This window comes from Pithys albifrons, chromosome 5 (genome assembly GCF_047495875.1).
Source record: "Pithys albifrons albifrons isolate INPA30051 chromosome 5, PitAlb_v1, whole genome shotgun sequence".
NCBI lineage: Eukaryota > Metazoa > Chordata > Aves > Passeriformes > Thamnophilidae > Pithys > Pithys albifrons.
In genome coordinates, this window is record NC_092462.1 from 9,371,629 (window position 1) to 9,393,743 (window position 22,115).

Here is a 22,115-nt window from a genome sequence, read left to right on the forward strand (position 1 = left end):
TGGCATGAAATCTGCCTCATATCAGTAAAGCTCAAATACCCCCCTTCAGGGCATAATAAATTTGGAGGCTTGTTGGGATTTGTTCATATATTTGCTATCTCACCAGGATTAAAGGCAGGAAATAATTCCATGATATTTACTTATCCCTGCTGTTAACCTCAGTTACCTCTATTAGACTAACAATTATACCACCACAAACCCATAATCTCTGGTCACAGCAAAAAGACAGTTCCTCACAAGACTGAATTGATGCTCCTTTTAGCAATGACACATGAACAATTAACTGCTGCCACTTCCTTAAATCAGTGGTTCTCAACCTGTGGTTTGCAGATACCTTTGGTCTATGGAACACTTCTAAGAGACCACAAAGGGTAATTAAGGAAATCTTGGCTTACTGTCACTCTGCTTAAATTTGCTACCCAGGAAAATGTACCCTCAATGGAAAATTTTATGGGGTCCCAGAAAAAAGCCTGGTGGCAAGTCAGTGCCATAGATCTTTCCTGGTGCAGCACAAGCAGACCTTGGAACTTTTACAATAGTTTTGACCTCTTAACTGCTGCAGGTGAAGAATTTTCGCAGCAAAACTGCAAGTCTGAAATGATCAGGAATTCCAGGGTAATGTGATTTCTGGTGGAACGTTCACCTTTGTAGGTGGGGTCTGGCAGATTCATTATGTTTTCTCAGTTCCTTGCTCTGTCAGGGTTTGTGGCTGTTAACAGAAGCCTATTGACCACTTCTACAAAACAAAATCAGATTTCATCCAAGAAAACACGACAGCATAAGTCTAAGAGTACACTCTTTTGTCCTGTTGTACATGACTTATTCTGAGTGATAAATTCCAGATTTTTCTAAGGAAAAATCAAAAGCCTTTACATAGACTATTGCAAAAAAACCATCCCCAACCATACCTAAAAAGGAATTTTTGGTCTCTCCTGAAATTTTTGAAAACATGTAATGAGTTCTTTCCCACCTTATTCCATCAAAACAAACCAGCCTCACATATTCCTTAACATCCCCCCCACCCCCAAATCTACACAGACATATTTACATATATTTTATTTCCTTGTACTTCTAACCCATTAGAGAAAAAGCTTATGTATATTGAGTAGCTCACCTCAGTTTAAGAAAAAAATCCTATCTAAGAGTAAAGATGACTTTAAAATCCTCAGCAATATGTATGTCAGTTTTTTGGTAATGCACTTTCTTAGCACATTTGCCTTCAGAGCAAACTTGCCTTTCCCTATCATTTAATGAAATGCCAAATAGTCATAATGGGCACAGATAAACAAATCTTTATCTTCATGTTCACAAAAAAATAAATAATGTTGAAAATCCAGAGTCTATTTTTATGTGTCATGGGAAAACTGGTAAGACCTATATCAGAGACCCTCCATCTTTTGCACATTGGGACAATGAAACAACAGAAGAATTTCATGTCTACTCTTCACAAACAGAGTGGTTATTTTTCAAGATATTTAAAAGAGAAAAGATTTTTGATTTGTTGTTAAACTCAGCTTTTCCTGGAAAGCTGGATTTCATCCCTGCTACAAGACTGTCATTTGAATTTCAATCTAATTACATCAACCTTGTCAGAAGTACTCATTAGCAATCCCTGTTTTGGGGGGGTATCTAATTTGATACAAAGTTTTCTCAAACTGTGGTTAGTTCTGAGGTTATTTTCACAGTATTTCATGGTCAAGGTAAGATTTGTTGAGGTTTCAGCTGCCAGCATTGACTCAAGTGGCTTCTGCCCTGCCACACTATTTATAGACTCTCATTCTTGATATCCAGTTATACAAACACAACTGTTTGCTGGGCTGAATGGCAAAGCAAATGAGAACAGACCCAAAATAAGCCCAACATTCTGTCTTTTCTTTCAGAATTTGCAGAATGCCTAACACTCTGAAAAATGTCACCTCCTAATACTTTTAAAATAGACACCCATACTTAGTATCACAGAAATAACACATTTGCCTCATCACATGAAGGTTCCATACAAGAAAGCTGAGTAATGCCTGTGGATGATCCAGATACTACTGAGTATGAAAGAAAAGGCCATGTAGGATGGTTTTTTTCAGAAGAGAGTTCAGTGTGCAATAAACAGGGTTTGAAGCTACAGAAATGCCACCGTATGGAGAAGAAACAGAGTAATGTATTAAATGAGCCCTGTTGGTCTTCTAGACTGAATAAAGTCAGCATAAAAGTAGCAGCTTGTGATCATTTAGTGAGGTATTATGTGCTGAGGCATAAGCTGAAGGGAAATGTATCCATGGGACACAGGTATAGTTTCATTTGGTTTTTCAAGTACTTATTCCATAAACCTTATAAAAAGACAAAAAAGGGCCCCTTTATTGTATGACATAGTGCAGGAAGATGTCTCTCTGTGGAATCCTCAGCTGGTTTCTAAACTCATTAAAACCCACAAAGCAGTAGGTGGTGTAGGACCACAGTTCAGAAAGAATTCAGAACCAAAATACACTTTCCTAATGTTTTCTTACTGCTGCCTTTGTGGGAAGGCCCTTCAGCTACCAGAGCAAACAAGTGAGGGATGTGAATTCAGACATGTAATGGCTGTAAGGTCAGCATGTGACTGCTGAGCATTCATGACCCCAAATTAAGGGGTATTACCCTCTATCTGCTAATCCTTGGGTCACAAATGTACAGCCAACTCCAAGAACATTAAAAATTCCTGAAATTTGCTTACACCCCACTGCTTGGAAGATAGAAAGCTAACATGCATGAAGTGATCAGATAAGTGAAAGGGGCAGTTCTGTTCCCAAACAACATATTAAAAATGCCATGTCTTTCAGTCACCTTTTCTGTTCATGAAGACCACTCTGATTTTACACGTCAAAGGATCACAGAAAAACAACTGTCTTCTGAAAATAAGAATTTGAATTTCACAGATCCTCACATTTTAAATACAAAATAGAATTTTAGAGGAAAATAAAAGAAGAGGCAACATTCATCTTTGCATTCAGGACGTATTACTTGTATAATCAAACTACATGGGACCTACAAATTAAGTCCTAGACTTTGGCAGGGTGGCTTTAGTTTTTCAGCTATGAAAGACTATGATTATTACTCTTGGTGTTTTCACACCAACAGAACATGTAAGAGGCTGCAACAGACACTGTGTTTTTAAGATTACATAAAGGTTTTTCCTGAGAATAAAATCCCAGCTTTTTATGCCATTGTGACACATTTTATGTCCAAAATTTACTTGCTAAAATTAATAGCCACATTTACATTTCTCATACATAAATGTTACCAAGAAAAATTTGCTCTTCTTTAGGAAGAAGACACTTCAAGAGTGAGTCATTTGTAGAGACCAAAGGAGCTGTGTTAATCTTCTTGCTGTCACTACATTTGCTACACACTTCATACCTAATATACGAACCTAAAATTTCAGGGAGATATCAAATAGATTTCATTTTAAGTTTCTGAATTGGGATCTCCCTGTAATCACTAGAGACTGCAAAGCTGCCTTAATTTATCAATCCACCCATATCCCTGTCATTTTTGTATTTACAGATAGTGTAACATTAAAAAAAGCCAGAAAAACTCAACATATGTGACCATATCTATTGATTCCTCTGTGCAGGTTCTCATTAATTTCTGGTGAAATTCTCTGCTCCTCTGCTTGTATCCCTCTCAGCTTTCTGTCACAAGCTCCTCTGTCACTATTCATGTGCCACTACCTTTTCTAACCTCTTTGCAGAAAGGGATCTTTGGGCAGGAAACTCCGAAATGCACCATTACACTGTAGTCAATAAATGGCCCTTGGCAAACACAAATTTTAAGGACCACTATAGATTTTTTTTTTATTTTCTTAACCTCTCACTTCTCGTAACATCTTCAGGACAAAAGGAGCAGCAACAAGGCACAACTTTGAGTGAAAATGTGTGACTAGGAAAGAAGCATCCATTCTAAGAACCCCACTTCAGGGAATACCACTGGAATACACTCCTTACTTTGCTCCTGCCCTGGGACTTACTCTTGTTAGGGAAGTGACAAAAGTGACATGTGACAGAGATGGCCATCTGGTGAGACCCAGCTTGCCAGGAGGTTTTATCTGATGCTCAGCACTCCTGGCCATCCCCAGCTCAGCCAAACTGAGGATAATGTTTATCCAGGCTGCATTAGAAAGGTGTGCAAAACTAATCACAATCAGCAGAATCTATAGTAGTGGAAATAAAACTGAGCTAATGTGGCTGTGCTGATGGAGCCAGAAGCAAAACTGATCCTGAATACATGGAATTTCTTCCTTTCTAGTGCACAGCCCAGCTCATGTCAGTCTTCTGACACATATCAAAATGGTAGCTAAAACAGCACCACACTACTCACACCTTGGGTACAAGGTCAAACAGGACAAATTCCAAAGCAAAAGTTCTCATTAAGTGGTCACTCACTGTCATAACAATACAAAGGGAACTTCTCTCTGTATTTGGGAGAGAAACATCCAAATCCAAAAGAATAAATCTAAATATTGCTCTCTTCTAAACTTATTCTAAACCACTGCCACTGGTACACAGTTCAGTAAACAACAGTAAAGCCAGAAAGGAATACAGTCTGCTAAAAATCTGTGAATAGCTCGAATCTGTCCACGCCAGCAGTAAAACTGGGCTTAGGAAAAGCTCTGGATGTGAGCTAAGTTTGCATGCAGCTTTGGACTGGATTTCACTCATGGCTTAATTGTGGTGCACACACAGCCCAAGGGTGTGTCTGCATGACGTGCTTGCATCAGGCTGAAGGGAGGATATCCACAGTCACTGCAGCAGGGCTGCTCATCTGCTCTCAGTATCTGAAAGGAAGGTTTCATAAAGTAACAGACTATAAATCAAACAGTCTCATCAAAATATGAAGCAAAATTTAATTCTTATGTTATTTATATTAGTTTAGGGAAAATATATTATTAAAAGCCTGTTACTAAAACAGTTTTCTGTGGTTTATTATGAAAACGCTCCAACAACTCCTGGAGCATCATCCAGTCCTAATCCTCATTACAAAGTTCTTATTCTGCCTCAGAAAGCAGATGGCAAGAGATAATGTCAGTAACAATTAGGAGGCTTCACTGCCCTTAAAGACTGTCCTGCAATATTTTTAAAAACAGGATACTTTGCACTTTAATATGTGGTTTGCAACATGCCCAAAGGTTTGTTTTGGGGATGTTTTCTTTTGTTGGGGTTTTTCCCTTAAATAATGGACAATGTCTGCTTTATTACTAATTTAAAAAATCATTATAAATGAAGCTTATACCATTATTTTCATTCTACACATTGCAAACCTAAAACCACTTGAGTTTCCTAATACTTTAGATCAACTTCCTCTAAACTACTTGCATGATGCTGAACCTTTCATGTTTTTGTCAGCCCAGTTCAAGTCTCACTAACAACTAACCTGGATCAGATCCAAAGTTTTTTAAACTGTAGCTTAGAAAATCATTTCCATTTGGACAAGGAAAAACATAAAGGACCCCACAAAAGTATTTATTATTTCACTTATCTATGCAGATTTTTGTTTGCTTATGACCTCTTAGAATGCCAATTACACTTTTGCTGTTATTGCCACCTTTAATGTTGCTTTACAAGCTGTTGCTTTTTATTAACAATGCTAGTCCGCCTAAACAAAATCCAAAGAGATGAAAAAAAAATGCTGAGGGACAGACAGATTTCATATAATTAATACTTTGGAGGTGGAGTTTGAAATTTTAGTATTTTAGATGGAGAAAATTACTTGCAAAGAGAAATAAGCCAAGCTACCTAGAGCCTTCTTTGAATTACCTAAATGTAATTTTTTATAGATACACCCTCCAAAGCAGCCACAGTAATGCAACATATCCTTGCTCTTTGTTCCTCATTTAAGTTCCCCTCTCCCAAAATACTACACCTCAGATTTGCCACAGACTTCAGCAAATGAGGATTCACTAACGTGTTCAGGCAAACTGAACCAAGAGAGAGAGCTAAAACATTCTATTAAGTAATTAAACTAACCTGGAAAGGATCAGGTGAGCAAGAGAAAGAAGCATGAGAAACTCTTGCTCTGATGTTTTACTAGTGGTTCTTTACCTCATCTTCAAAAGTAGAACCATTATATTGGTTCAAATTGCAGAGTACAGGGTATTTGTAGTCATTTGAGAATGAAATAATGAAATTAAAATTGGATTTGGTTCCATGTTCACTATATATCTCACAAATGTTACTAATGCAGTTCAACAGATCAGTACGTACTTGAAGGGGTACCTTGCAGAATAAAAATATTAAGATTTGGGGTTGCTTGAACTGCTTTAAAAAGAGGAACTGGAATAGAAATTCACAATCCTTTATTATTTAAGGGTGGACCAACCATCTGACCAAGGGCACTGACTGCCCAGTACATTTATGACTCAGGTGAGCACGACCTGGATTGTCAAAAACCTGCACTTGTTATGCCAAATACAGTCTCCTTCTTTACTGATGGGCTACAGTCTGGCCTCTCCTTAAACCAGAAGGGCTACACCTGAACTTCCAATGAAAGAGTAACAACTGGCAGATGTGAGGGACATGCAGCAGGAGGCTGATGCTCAGCAGATGGGCTGGGGTGCAGCAACCTTTTCCAGCAGTTTCCACCCGCTGCTTTTGCAAAAGCACATCATCATCCTGAGCCTGACACCACCCTTCTCCATACTCCCTGCAGAGCACACTGCTGATGCAGTTAAACCAGGACCAAAAGTAAGGCTAACTACAGCTTTCTTAGCTCTGGAAGTCCACACTGCTGCTTAACGAGATAAATGACAGAGAAAATATTTACAGAAGTTTCCACTGCAGAATGTTTGTACTTGCACTGCAATGTGACCAACGTTGCCATTATTTGTGCCAATGCCACCAGTGGTAAAACAGTATTGCAATCAGGTCACTTAAAATAATCACCTACAGTAGAAACAAAGGTTTTTCATATAATTTCAGTTATCCAGTTTGAAGTAAAGCTTCACAAACATTTGTTCCTGAACAAAGACACAGGTGGGTCTGCACTTTGGCCACAACAACCCCCTGCAGCACTACAGGCTGGGCACAGAGTGGCTGGAGAGCAGCCAGGCAGAAAGGGACCTGGGGGGACTAATTGACAGGAAGCTCAGCATGAGCCAACAGTGTGCCCAGGTGGCCAAGAAGGCCAATGGGATCCTGCCCTGGATCAAAAATAGCGTGGCCAGCAGGCCCAGGGCAGTGATCCTTCCCCTGTACTCTGCCTTGGTGAGGCCACACCTTGAGTACTGTGTTCAGTTCTGGGCCCCTCAGTTCAGGAAAGATATTGAGGGGCTGGAGCGGGTCCAGAGAAGAGCAACAAGGCTGGTGAAGGGACTGGAGCACAAGCCCTGTGGGGAGAGGCTGAGGGAGCTGGGGTTGTTTAGCCTGGAGAAGAGGAGGCTCAGAGGTGACCTCATCACTGTCTAGAACTACCTGAAGGGAAGTTCTAGCCAGGTGGGGGTTGGTCTCTTCTCCCAGGCACTCAGCAATAGGACAAGGGGGCATGGGCTCAAACTCTGCCAGGGGAAATTTAAGTTGGAGAGCAGAAAAAAATTCTTTCCAGAGAGAGTAATCAGGCATTGGAATGGGCTGCCCAGAGAGGTGGTGGATTCCCCATCCCTAGAGATTTTTAAACGCAGATTGGACGTGGTGCTGAGTGCCATGATCTGGTAAAGGGACTGGAGTTGGACCAAGGGTTGGACTTGATGATCTCGGAGGTCTTTTCCAACCCAATCAATGCTATGATTCTATGATTCTAAATGTGGTGAGGAACAGGGAGATGTGGAAATTACCTTATCTACATCCCTGCAATAACCCTCTTTTGGAGCTATATCTTCAGATCTTCCTTACTATAAAGTCAGAAGATCTGTCGTACAGGATTAAATCATTAATTTAATATGATGAAGAAAAAGATAGTTCTGTTTATTAGAGCAAGAAGAGATGGGTACTATTTCTCTCATGTTCCTCTAAAGCTTGTCTTATCGGCTGAATGTAAAATCTTCTATGTCACATATACATGGTTTTTACCATCTAACAAACTATGTATCTTTTCATTTGTATAAATGTCCCTTCCTGGTTTCTGTTCTTGCTCCTCCTGAGTATTGTTACATTCCTGTGGCTAATTACACACTTTGTGAAAATTATTACCCTGTAGCAAAGTTAAATTTATCATTTCACTAACAACTGTTACATCCTCATGTTATGAAACACAGAATGTCATTTCCTGATGCATCCTCATACTATTCATTACATTCTATGCTTTTACTATGCTCTTTCTAATCTCTTCCAGGAAGAAGAACCTCCTTCCTCAGAGGAGAGTCCTTCTTACATCCATATTGTTGTCATAAGCCTCCTCTGTCCCCCAGATGGTTTCAGCAGCATTACTCTTCCTCATCCCAGGAGTGGAGTCCTGCCAGGGAAAAGCACTGAAAGCAAAGCCTCAGCTGACTTTGTCTCCTTCCATGCAGGGCACAGATGGCCAGGTTTTCTCAGCCACTCCCCTTCTTCAGCTGAAGACCACAGATTTTCAGTTTGTTTCTCCACAGCTCCATGTACACAAACATTATCAAAATCTCACTTTCTTTTCCAAAACTTAGGATGGAAATTTCTATACACTGATCGTATTACAAATACTTTATTTTGAATTACTTGCCAAATTCAAGTTTGGCAGAATATTTTCACATATGATCTATAAATAAACACTGCAACAAAACAAACAACACCATATCTTTCATTGTATGAAGTTCTGACCAATATTAATTCACCTTACAGGAGACACAACTTGAATATTTCTTTGCAAGGGAACTTCCAATCACACAGTAAACCAAGTAAAAAACTGCCCATTGCTTTCAGACTTTTTTCCTCCCTTAGCAATATTGAGCTTATGATGAAATTTTTCCATGTTAATAATAATTCTTAATACATTTTCAGCAGTATCCCTCAGAACATGGATTGCAGGGAGTGGCCAGGCACAGCTTTTGGAGAACAGACAAAGAGAGGACAGACAGATTTAGTGAACACCTGTTCAATGGGGCAGTGGCTCCAGCACAATTGTTTCCCACTTCATTTCACACAGTAATAACTTTAATGTCCTCCACGGACTTGCTTTCAAACACCAGTTCTACAATGTCAAACAACAAAAGAACTGAAAGCAAATTTAACTGTCTAGATTGCTTCAAAGCAACTTTTTTGGATAAAAGCAGATTTACCTAATTTAGTTTTCCTTTAAAAAAACAACAACAACAAACCTGTATCTACTCAAACTGTGCTATCATTCAGCTCTCTATAATCTTTTCCAATTGCATTCTCCTTCATGTTTTAATATTTGTCTTGGCTGTGGTAAATTCTCTTACCTCATTAGAAAATCTGCATCTCTCATCACTCTCTTGAACATTTGTAGTTTTAGTTCAGGCTTTGTTTCCTTTTGACTCTTATCCTGGCTTTTCTTACTATTTAATATTTTGTGTTTCATTTTGCTCTCATTTAAAATATTTGTACTTTTTAGTTTTATTCCTGCTCACCTTGTTCAGTTTCGAACTTCACTAAGATAGACACATATAAATGTGTAGCGTCACAAAGATTATTGTGTCATTTAAACTTTTTAGAATGTGATACGTTATGGGTTTTTTAAAAATCAGAGAATTATGCTAGAATTCATTAATAACTTGAATTTTTTGAATTATGAAGTGTGGCAAATTTTGATACCAGCTTTTTAAACTATTTTTTCCCACAACAGCAAAGACAGAATGTCTAGGATCGCATTAAACTTTCTTTATTCAGGAAGATTGGCATCTATCACACTTCCACAAATTACTGAAATGCAAGCATGTGTGGACTTTTTAAAAATTAATTCTACTCTGCTTACATTCTTGAAGTCCAGAGTTCAGTTGTAATTTGATGAAGGAACTCACATGCAGAATTTACAAAGATGGCAGGAATTGCAAAGATGATGCAATGAAGGAATTGTTATGGAAAGAATAGATTTTACTAACTCTGCTTTCTCTTCCTATTTACATATCTGGATTGGATATAAATTAAATCAATGCTTTTGGCTGGCAAATGATGATATACAACCCAGGTTACTGTTTTCATTAAAAAGCCAAAAAAAAAAGTTTTTTTACATCATCACATATATTTTACTATATATTACCTTTGTCCTACAGATGCACCTCTCCAATGTGTCCCATCCTATATATTATGCAAACCCCATATTCCAATATTAGCATACTTTGATGTATTATGAAACCCAAACTGAATGCTTTCAGCATCCTTACATTCTATGAAAAAGCAAACATAGTTCCAGTTCACTTTTCATTACTTCCCTCATATTCTTGAATAAATTTGACTTTCTCTGTATATTAGTCTCCTTTACAAATTAAATCAATAAAAATTCATACATGAAAATTAATAAAGCCAACATTCCAACAGAATGGGATTTAAATAAGCATGAATTTGTGGCCATATTTCTTAGATGGCACTTCAATAAAAATAAGTTATTTTTACAAACACAGAGTCAATTGTACACACAGAAAAATTAGTCTACTTTTTTTTTATTCCCAGATTTTCAGAATCTTTTCTAATAGGCCATATATCACATTTCTTTAGAAATAATTCCTCTGCACTTTTCAAAAATGTCTTATATTGAATGATCTTTTTATTTTCCCTCTAGAATACCCACAGAGTAGGTTTTCACCTGCGGTGATTTCACCTGTGTGTGGTCATGTTGGCATTACTAATGTTATTTTGGAGTTACCTGCATAAGAGATCTGAAAAGGGTCCTTCAGAATGGGTAATGAAGGTCTGATTTCCCTCCCCTTCTATGCTAGTCATCAGATCTGTACATGATATAATTAAATCAAAAGACTGCTTACAATTACTCAGGATTTTTTGTATTCTAGCCCCTGTGCTTCTCAGGACTGCCTTGTTTTCACAGATGAGGAAAAAAAAGGTGTTAAAAAATATCAAACTTTTACATCCATGAAATCCAATATGCCAGCAGACTGGACCTTTCATACCCAACTTTGCAGAAGAATAATATTCCTGACAACTTTCTGGGTTAGACTGTAACATTTCTGAGACTTCTGTGAATGGAAATGTTTATTTTGCCTGATACAAGGAACTTTACTTCCTGCACAAACCTTTTTCCACAGTCACAGCCTGAAAGCAACATAAAACGAACGTAGTGTGGTGTTTTAAGATTCATTGGCAATAGTTATGTTTAAACACAGAGCTATTTGATACCTTTATGCACCCATGTAGCAGAGAAATAAAAATATATGCCAGGAAAAGCAAAGTTCCAGATTATTTTTAACTCTTCATCAGGCAGTGGACACAGATCAATCTGCATTCCAGCTTTTTATGACTACATCCAATCCTACTGAAACCAGATTTCCAAAGTAGGTGCTGCACAGGTAACAACTCTGATGATGCTGACTAACCTGGTTTTCATTTTACCCCTTTTTCCTGCTCTCTAACATTTTTAATATATTTAATGAGTCAGCAATTACCAGCAATATACAATTAAAAATCTAGCAATCTATTACTAGTAACATGCACTTGTGAGCCTTAATTCATATAGTTCATATCCACGTTATTTCTACAGCATTTGCTGTAACACATTTGCAAATATTCAGCTGTGGGACCAGGAAAAATACCATGGAGAGATTTTTCTAAGATAACACAAAAAATCCAGTATATTCTAAGTAATAGGCACTGCTTTGACAGCTGCTTCAATACCTCAATTTAACTAACTGCAATAGTTTTAATAGACTGAAAGTAACAACATTGTTGAAACCAATTTTTGTTTCAACTCACAAAACCTGCAGTTCTGGGTATTGTTGGTGTGTTGCTTGGCAGGAAATGTTGCTTTTTCAGTGTTTTCTGGTGTAAAGTGGAGTTGCCTGTGCTAATCACATCAACTGGTAATGATCCTCTAATTCTCACTGTAGATCTTTCTCACTAACTGGTGATCCTTAATACTGATTCCTTTTGCTTCACTAAAATTTGCACCAGGGCAAATGACTGCCCTACCTTACTTATCATGCCACAATTACTTTGTGCATAGTACCTTTAGGTATTTAAGCATTACATTCATCTCAGAAAGCATCCTAGCTTCCAATCACTACATTTTCAATTATTTGAAAATTGGATTTCAAAACTTTCAAGCACAGTAATCTCATCACTTTTCTAATTTGTCTTGCATTTTCCCCAGCACTGAATGAAATGAATAAATCCCTGATAATGAAAGGACCAACTCTGCAATAAAGCATTAAAATACTTAAATTGAGATATATTGTGGAAAGCTGTCTTGACAGACCTCAACAACTTTATTACTATCAAAGCAATTTAATTCTCAGAAAGCTGAAGCTCATCAAATCTGTGTGAAATTTAGTTATTATCTGTTGATTAATAGCTTTAAATTAATTCCTACCAATTCAGACATCCAATCTTCAATGACAGGATAAAATAGATCATTTTACCATCTAGAACAAAACTGCCTTACTGGGATCTTTAGCTATTCCTAACTATCAGTGGGAAGCATGGGACTTTTCCTTGGGTTGCACCTGGTCTTTTTGTCATTCATGATATGAAGGGCATTGAAAATTTCTATCAGCTTTAAGGGGGTAATTATCCCTAGCTCCAACACATGAAATTAAATTTCTAACAGAAAATGGTTCTACAGGAGAGCATCTTACATAACCAACACTGTGAAGCCAAGAAAAGATGCCAGAAAAATCTTTGTTTCAAAAGATATATCTATTTCCATGTCTGACAACTACTGCTGCAGGTTTTTTGTTTAAGACTCCTGGATCCAAACCACATCTGAACTTCTATCTCTTTATATTCTCCTCTTCCCAGTTTACTTCCCGTTCCTCTTTTCTACAGGACTCTGATAAGCATGGGAGAACCAAAAAGTTGCTGGGTATTTTCTTTGTATTAGCTATCAGGTCAAGTTTGCATCCTCCTCTTTGCTCACATACCCAAAGATACCACAACTTGGAATTAATAAAGTAAGGATGAAACAGGATGTTGCATTGGGGATTTTTCTGTTTTGTTGGGGGAGAGGAATTATCATTTTATCTGATTTAAAAGTCGGTGAGGTTTTTTACTTTCATTAAGCTAATACTGTAATTCTTACTATCCACATATTTATAAAATGATGGATTTATACAAAGGTAGAATTATTGTCAACTGCACCTGCATAAACTGAAACTACTCTCAGATGTCTTAGCAATTATTCTATGGTACTAAATACAGAGCTTTAGAGGTGCAAAATAAGTTTTCAGAATGGTAAAAACACAATCACTTTACCATGAAAGTATGGACAGTCTCGGAGAAAAATACCCTACCCCCCTATTGATTTGTGCTATTATAGTTGGTACTTTGCACAGTACAAAGTACCAACTATATGCAATAGCTGCATTTTGGAGTTCTTTCTATTGCTCAGAATGACATCCTGATGGTATCATTTAGCTCATCACGACATTCCATCAATCAAAATCCAGTTTTAATTACACACCATTCTGCTTTTTCTCTCGCAGCAAACACAGAGGACATGCAACGACCTATTTCAATTAAAATATGTACTTTATAGAATTAAAAATAGGTTGGAAATCACTTTTAAATCAGCTATCAGCCTGTCAATTAATGTTCTGAACCCCTGCTATTGACCCAGTACTGTACAAGCTGTTCTTACGCCCTGTCCTACATATCATCTGGTCCCCGTGCTGCTCCGTTCCAGAAAGACAGACAGCTGCAGCACTGCAGCCCTGCTCAACCTGAGCACCAGCTGACTTTAATTGTAGCACACAGCTTGATGTGGGGCTGGCTAGAGAAGCCAAAGTATCACACTGTAATAATCTGGCAAAGCAGAGAGCTGCCAACACGAGGCTGTGAACAGGGGCTGGGCTGTCTGGCTGCCTGACGGGCTGCAGGAAATATGATTAATGAGCAAGGGATAATGATAGCAGGAACCCGATTAGCACCACAAAAAGGTCACAGATCAAAGTAGTATGCATTTCATGAGCTCCAATCGTCCTAGAAGATCTGGGGACTTAAAGAGGTAAACTGAAATGCAAAGGGGAGAAATATCTGTGTGCTTACAAAACGAGCACTCAAAATACTGTAATCGCTGTTTTGTCTGAACTAGGAATCAGTAAAGAAATATTAACAGGGTGAAACAGCCCATGCCACATGCTTTTCTTCATAGTATTAATGAGGATCTGAGCTTTAAGCATTCTCCCTAAACACACCTATTCTACTTCAAAATTAAACAACGCTAATTTGATGCTGATGTTAATACTTAGTGGATCAGTTACCAAGAAAAAGCAATTTAGTATTTCCACGTAATTTTCTCAGTTTTATTCCACTGGAAAAAGGGCAGATTACAGAGGGCATCATCCACACCAGCACTAACAGGGCCACTACCACCATGTATAACTATGTCCCACAGAAGCAGTTAATGTAATTCACTGGCACAGAGGTTTGAATTCAACGCTACCAGACTGACCAAAACTTGGTGTCTGAATTACAGAAACACAATCAATGACCTACGGTGGTATCAAAAGGGATGATGTCTGGCACACTTTAATATACCATCACTTGATAAACTATTTCTTACTTTTATAATTACATTAAGCCTTAAAACAACAAAAAAACTGCTCTGTCTAATTTATATTTGAAAACTCCATAGTCCTGTAAAAGTTCACCCTGAGAATATGGCACAAGTGAGGAATATCAAAGAAACCTTCAAGAAAGGCAGACACTGGTAGCAAAGACCTTGGGAAATGAAGAGAGAATGAGGGAATGGTAGGTGTGAGCATACAGAGAAGTGAGGGTGAGAAAAACCTGGCCCAAGGCTAGAAATGAGGAAAAGAAAAATAGGAGCTAAAATCTTAGGAAAGGAGGAAGTGGGACACGGAGAATAACTTCACACTGTGGAAAGCCAGAACTGTAATTAATAGAATAAAAACTGTGTTTTATATAAAAGCTAAAATACCACAGTCATGAGAGATCAAGGCCACCATCTGCCTTTGACAAGTCTGCTTAAGAACAGAGCTTTTCATTTCCGGGTTATCCTGAATCACCAGCACACGCCAAGCTCCAAGAAGTGTCAGGCTACTCCTCTTACCCATTACCTATCACCACAACTGGAAGATCAAACGCTGTGCTTCAATCTGGTTTGCCAAGCAGGCCTGCTAAATGTTATGTGCTTCAGACCTCATTTAGCTAAAATTTGCTCATGGTTCTTTCTGTATGAAGGAAAACACTAAATTCACAGCATATGCTTTGTGATTACTATGGTGCACCTACAACTGCCTGCAGAGCCCTGGGCCATGGAGCATTTGTGAAAACCACGGTGTCATGTCACCAGCAGAAGTGCAATATAAAGCACTCTGGTAATTTCTTCTGATGTGAAGGTTCTGCAATGTTATGAACATGAGTTCTGATGTTCCACTGACAACAGATCTTTTCCAATTCTGATTTTCTAACACAGGAGTATCAGGATGTTGTTCTGACAAACTTGGTGTCTGAAAGGTTTCTGAAAGTTTCTATGCCATAATTCAGTATTTCCTAGTCAGCTGAAAACCATAGGAAAACTGCAGCCTCACTTTTAAAGATTTGTTAAGAAAAGCTTCTCTTATTTATTTCAGAATGTCATCAATGGAGAATTCTTTCATTTTGAGAAGAGCCTCACACAGCTTTTGAAAATGTGCTGAAAAACCAACAATGTAACAGTTATTCTACAATTCATTACAGTGCCCATAAGGCACAGGGAAGACAGGCAGTCCCAACAACTGGATTTTTCCAAAACAGGGAGAACAGTAATACAGGTTTGGGGAATGAAGCTGGTAAAGGAGAATTTCCTTTTATTTTCTTGTAAAAAATGGTCTGAAAAATATCATTGTAATGGAAGAAATGGAACTGGTGACAGAAGATTCAAAACACAGCCTTCTCTTTCCTGAGGCATTCACTGACCTTTGGAGTTAAATGGACACTAAAATTAAAAACCTCTGAAATTACATTTAAGTATTGGAGTGACAAATATTTTTATGATTAAACAAGCTTTTTCAAGTCTTCTGTAAAGTGATGATTTTATTAGCTCCTTAGAACCACAAGAGCTGATATGCAAACAGGATAAGATCTGCATATTTAGACCAGTCAAACTTTTTTGAGCAATTCTAAAGAATGAGCAATACTCTATGCCTTTTTTCTTCTTAAACCTGTAAATCTATTTCTTCAGATTATTTCAGACATAGACCTATATAAATTATAAATATATACTGCAAGCAGAGATCCAAATTACTTTAGAAGAATCTTGCAAACCCAAAGTTACTTGCCAACAGAAGACAGTCATCTTACCAGTCTGTTTATGCGAACAAATTCTTCCGGGGTTTTGGCCCATGGTGGAAGTTCAACATCAGACACAACTGTTCCATCATCCATCACTCCCAGATTGTAATTGTTGCTGTTGACAAATATCTCTGGGAGGTAATAAAATTCAGGAATCAATTCCTGTAGATAAATGAAAAACAATGCCATGTTATAAATTCTGTCAAGAGGATGAACTGTGTCACGTTAAAAATATAATGATTAGAATGGCATTAGGCAAAGAGCATATACAAAATCATCCCATGGTCATCCCCCTCTTCCCCTGGAAGGCAGAAATCCCTGCTTTTGTACTTTCAAAAATTTAAACCTTTAGATATGATAAATCCTTAGCAGCTTTAAACATGACAAAGAACTAAGACACAACAGGCTATGAGACAAAAATGTCTTTACATTGCTTTTGATTGCATATTATGCAGAGAAACGTCACATGAAACATCACATGGAACAAATAATATTTAGTGGAAAGCTACAGAAAACCAATGATGATAACAAGTCACAGAAAACTGGTTCTTTCACGTTTTGATACAATTCACATTTTAAACTACAATTCACATTTAAATGGCAGTCTGCATTTTGGGTGAAACTACCACCATAGATATTAATTACTAAGGTGTAAAACTCAGTTATATTCTTATTCTCTCTAAAGTAAAGGGTCTAAGAACTTGCTGTTTAGGGTATTACCTAAGACTGTTCAATGCCCAGAAGCAAAGTTTTTTTGGTAAATTCTAAAATATCTGCAGTTATGTCACATGTTCCATAAAAATCCCCAAAAAGCTGAATCGGGTCAATATTTTTCTTTCACGGAAAGGTCATTAACTCAATTATGTGCCCAGTCTATAAATTACAGGGAAGAATCACATGTAATTTCACGCACATGAGGAGAAAAGGAAGGACTTTGGCATGGTTACAAGGTCTGCACTGAATGCCTTGTGGGGATCATCCCTGCTCTAACAGGCCTGTGCTGGACAGGGCTGGGACACAGCACTGATACCTCCCTACACTTGGGAATACATAAATAATGTGATTAGAACCTTATTTACCTACTTTTACAAAAATGTCTGCAAAGTCTTGGCATGACACTTTATACAAAAAGCTGATTAAGACATAACATATTTCTGCTTTAAATATATTTTAAAAGTAGGGGTTTTGTTGTGGAACTTGATGTTGAGACTTCAACACACCCAAGAAACCTGACAATTTGATGGACTTAGAAAAACTGAGCAACAGAATTAGAGAATTTACTTCCTTTGTAAAGAAAGGGTCAATACGTGTAATTGCTTCAAGAAGTGTATTTCATAGGTCTTTCATACAGCAAGTGCAAACTGCATGGCACCTAAGGAGAAAAAAAAATCAGACTGCCCACTGGCTTTACCTCCAGTGGGTGTAGGATGCAGGTCCGCCAGAAACTCAGCAGGTCAGACCTGCAACCCAGTCCTGCCACGGGTCAGTGGGTCGGTGATGCCCCAGAGAGCCCCTCAGGGCCAGCTATGGCATGAGCTGCTCTCCAAAGGGCTCAGTGCAGAGTGAGGTCATCAGATTGCCCACAAGGTCAATCCGAAGTAGCCAGGGCAAAGACAGGAAAGATCAGGCAGGAATTAAGCTATTATCACCTCCATCCTTGTGTGAAACCCTCCTTGGCTTTGAATTGTACCTCTTTTTGTTTACAGTCACCCTAATTAACCAGGCAGGGTAAAAACGTGCTTCTGTGCCAAATGCTTGACAAGTACTTGATAAAAAAAGAGATTTGAAACTATTTAATTGTACAAGTGAAAGAAGAAGAATGTAGCAAGGATAAATGTTTGCAAAAAAGAAAGTAACACTGAAGTTACTGGAGTTTTTATTATCACAGAGAGAGACTAACAAAGAAAAGCAGAGGCACTGGACTCTTAATTTGATAGCAGCATGTGCCATAAATACGAAACCATTCCATGACTCTGAATACTTAAAACATAAGCTCATTACATATGTTAGCAATGCTTTTATTTCTTCTTTAAATACATATATCTGTACCGCTATTCATTAGTTTCTTTCAAGATCAGAAAACATTTGGCTTTCTGAAACACATTGTTTTCATTAGATTACACAGAAACAATATGCTGCCTGGAAACTTCAAAATTATCAGTAACTTCTACTGGTTTGACTATTAGAAACTTTTTATAAAGCTTTTCATTACTCCAGAAATGAGTTTTCACCAAGTTTTTCAATGTCACCTTAATGATAAATTTATACAAAAGGAGCTTCTTTATTATGTGATTTTCTTCTCCTGACCACGTGCTAGCATTTATCCCTGGGAAAAACAGAGTGCAAACTTACACCCAGGGCCACTGGAAATGAGTAGTATTTAGTGCACATTTTCAATGGTTTTATACCGATGAAAATGACAACATTAGTTGAAGCAAAACAGTTTTTCTTAAAAACATCAAAAAACCTGTAAACACAATATTAATTTTTATCTGGTTTACAAATACTCTTCATGTATTTGATAACTGCAGTCCTTAGCAGTCCTTCTCAACTCTGTTTGTGGGGTCTTCTTTTTCCTTAAAATCTTTGCATCATGTGCACAGATTAACACAAAACAGCAGATGCTGACTGGTGAAACTCCACCAGTGATGGAACTTTCTGGACACGTGAAAATGTTAAAAAAGGTAATGAATGCACTTTTTTCTTGTTTTTAATGGGCGGAGGAATGAGTTAGAAATGTTTTCATACAAACACCACATGAAGATGCAGGACCAGACCGAAGGATCATTTAATATCTCACCTGGAACAGAGACAAGGACTGAGCTAACACAGGGCAAATAGTCTTTCCATGGATATTCTGTCTGCTTCTTACAGTTAAATTATTTTGAACTATCTGTGCTGCTGATTTTTAAATCATAATCACAGGTTCCACACTGAAGTTTCATCCTCCCAGGATTTGCTTTGGCTGTTCTAAAGCTGCTCCCCAACAGTTCCAGTGGATGGTTCTAGAACTCATATTGTGAAACTCAGTAAATTTTAGTTCCTTCCTTGCTCTTCTTTATGTCCACCTGGATACTGCAGACAAATATTATCACATTCCTCCTCAGTGGTCTTTTTTTGCAAGCTAAAGGATTCTAGTCATTTTAGACTTGTTCCCACTGGAGGTCTTCCCTTCCAACTACTAATTTTGGTTGCCTTTATCCTTTTTCTAACTCTACTGAATCCCTTCTGAAATTTTACACACTCAGCACATGTACAGAAATGGTCAAATTGCCCCACATCTCTTTGTTTATATGATTTCACAGAAAAACAAACTTTCTCCCTGATTTGTTGAAGCTCTTTAGCACAATTATGTTTGAAAATTATTTTCTGAAAATTCTCTGTTGGAATTCACCAGCTCTACGAGGCAGAGACAGACACCCTTATACTAAGCAATACTTCACTCTTTTGCCCTGCTTTTCATTACAACTGATGAAGGAATTCACTCATGGTGAAGATTAACAAGAATCTAACACACAGTATTTACAGTGGTGTATTTCAAAAAACCAATTAAAGAAAATCAGCCATATCAGGATTCTTATTAAAATGTTTCTATAATTCTGCAAATAATTACAGGACAACTTTTCTCTAACAAAAATTGCCCTGTGACACATGGAAACAATGACTCCTAAAGAAACTTCACTGAAAAGATTGTTTTACAAAATGTGATATCAAGAGAATGTCAGCTTAACACTGGTAATTTATTTTCATGTATGCCAACATGTATAAAAAAACTATACAAGATATTTTGTTTCTTTACTGCCATGTTATTCTTTTGTTTAGAAAATAAATAATGCGTTTTCCAGCTGAGTTATATGATCTGCAAAGGTGTCCAGAAACAATGACACATCCCTAATCATATTAAAACATTTCTAAAATCCCAAATTTTCAAACTGAATTATTAGACAATCGCATTAAGCAACATTAAGCCTATATATAACCTGTCAAACAGAATAATAAAAATGCATATTGGAAGTCTGAGTTTTTATTCTTATTGCCACACTTTATTTCCTCTGTTAGGGGACTTGAGTGGCATTCAAAGATAAATACTAATCTATTAAATTAACTCCAATTTCATTTTTTCATCACACATCAATGAAATAATTTTCAAGACTGTGGGAAAGTACCCACAAGTTTCCTTCCATGTGTGTGTTATTTCTCACTACGAAATTGTCAACTAAGAAATTGTCTCAAGACATTGCCTGAAATTCTGCCAACTTTTAAGAAAAATACTTCAGCAGGCTTCCATTAAAATTCTAAATTTAATTAATGAAATGAATTTTGACGATGCTTAATCACTGTTAAACTTCGAAGCTATTATATTTCAAATATTTCCTAGTTTAAGAAAAAATATTAAAATCCTCTGTAATTTACAATTAAGCAAAGAAGTCCAAGTATTTATTCAGTAGAATAATGAAATACATGATAATCACAATTAACAGTTGATTCCAAACTGATCAATAAGTAGATTTTATGAAGTCTATATTGCTTATAAAATGCATCTTTGAGACAATTTAGATACTGTGTGTTTATATATACATACATATGTATATATACACACACAATTATTTTACTTTTTACTGAGAATATATGTAAAAGTATGCAATGGTATTACTTACCATATATATACAGTAGGGAATATGTGTTTGAGGTTAATTTTACAAAGAAAGAGGAAAAAAAGTTATGTATATATATAACTACCTTCTTTTTCTTCCTTTTTGTTTAATTAACTGGGAGTGACAAGGATTTATGGCTGAATCACAAAAAGGTCTGGATGAAACCTTGAAAGGTCACCTTGTCCACCTTTCCACTCACAGGCAATTATAACCAGGTATTCTTGACAGACGTTTCTCTGCCCTGTTCTTTTAAAACTTTCAGTGATGGGGATCCTTGGAGTTTCTTGTGTTCATCTGCTCCCACCACCAGCTATTCCCAACACCTAGTCTGCTTTTCTTTTTTCTATACCTCTGGTCATTCTCCTTTGGGCTTCAGCAAATTTCTGTGTAACTTACTCAAAATTTATTATTTTAAACAGCTACACAAGTAGTTTGGTGCAGATATTAAACGTATTTAATTTTCAATACAGTTATGGCTGGGTATAAAAGAAGTAGACCACAGGTATTAGATGGAACTTTCTGATTCATACACCCAGACATCCCTATTTTTAACTATTGCAACTCCCACATCTACCATACACATTTATTTAGAATATTTCCTTTTCCTTTTTAAACTCAGAAGAGTATTTTCTTATTATGAATCTCAGCACATTTTTACAGAAAAATAAATCTTTCATGAAAAGCAAAGACCTGCATGCTAAATATACATTTTACTACACCAGACATAATGTTTATTGTTAAAAATCTGAATTTCTAGGTACCTGCTTCTGAATTTTGCTGGCCATTGCTCTTGGACATCTTTAACCTTGTGACTACTATGACATAAAATTTCTCCTATACAAGGTCATGTTGCCAGTTTGGCAGCAACTTTATTCCTTCAAATTTTGAAGCAACCATCTATCAGATGGAGAAGTATAAAACAACACAAAGCACATGCAGAAAAGCTTACCAGGTTCCAGGGTGTCTTATGTTATATTAGGCAGCCTCTGTCAATGAGCATGAGCTGTCACAGTACCAAAAACTCAACAAATCTTGTTAAATACTGTACTTGTAGCCAATGCCTTCTTTATCCCTTTGAAGAACAATGTACAAAACCTGAAGAACA

General features: G+C 37.2%; 1 protein-coding gene across 4 annotated transcripts in view; it reads right to left on the bottom strand.

The window, feature by feature from the left end:
• Window positions 1-22,115, bottom strand: part of LRBA (LPS responsive beige-like anchor protein) — a 396,467-nt gene that overhangs the window by 76,562 nt on the left and 297,790 nt on the right. For all 4 annotated transcript variants that reach the window (XM_071555647.1, XM_071555648.1, XM_071555646.1 and 1 more), the window contains one exon: window positions 16,365-16,517. In XM_071555647.1, coding sequence (XP_071411748.1) covers window positions 16,365-16,517 — 153 coding nt within the window. The remainder of the gene's footprint in view (window positions 1-16,364; window positions 16,518-22,115) is intronic.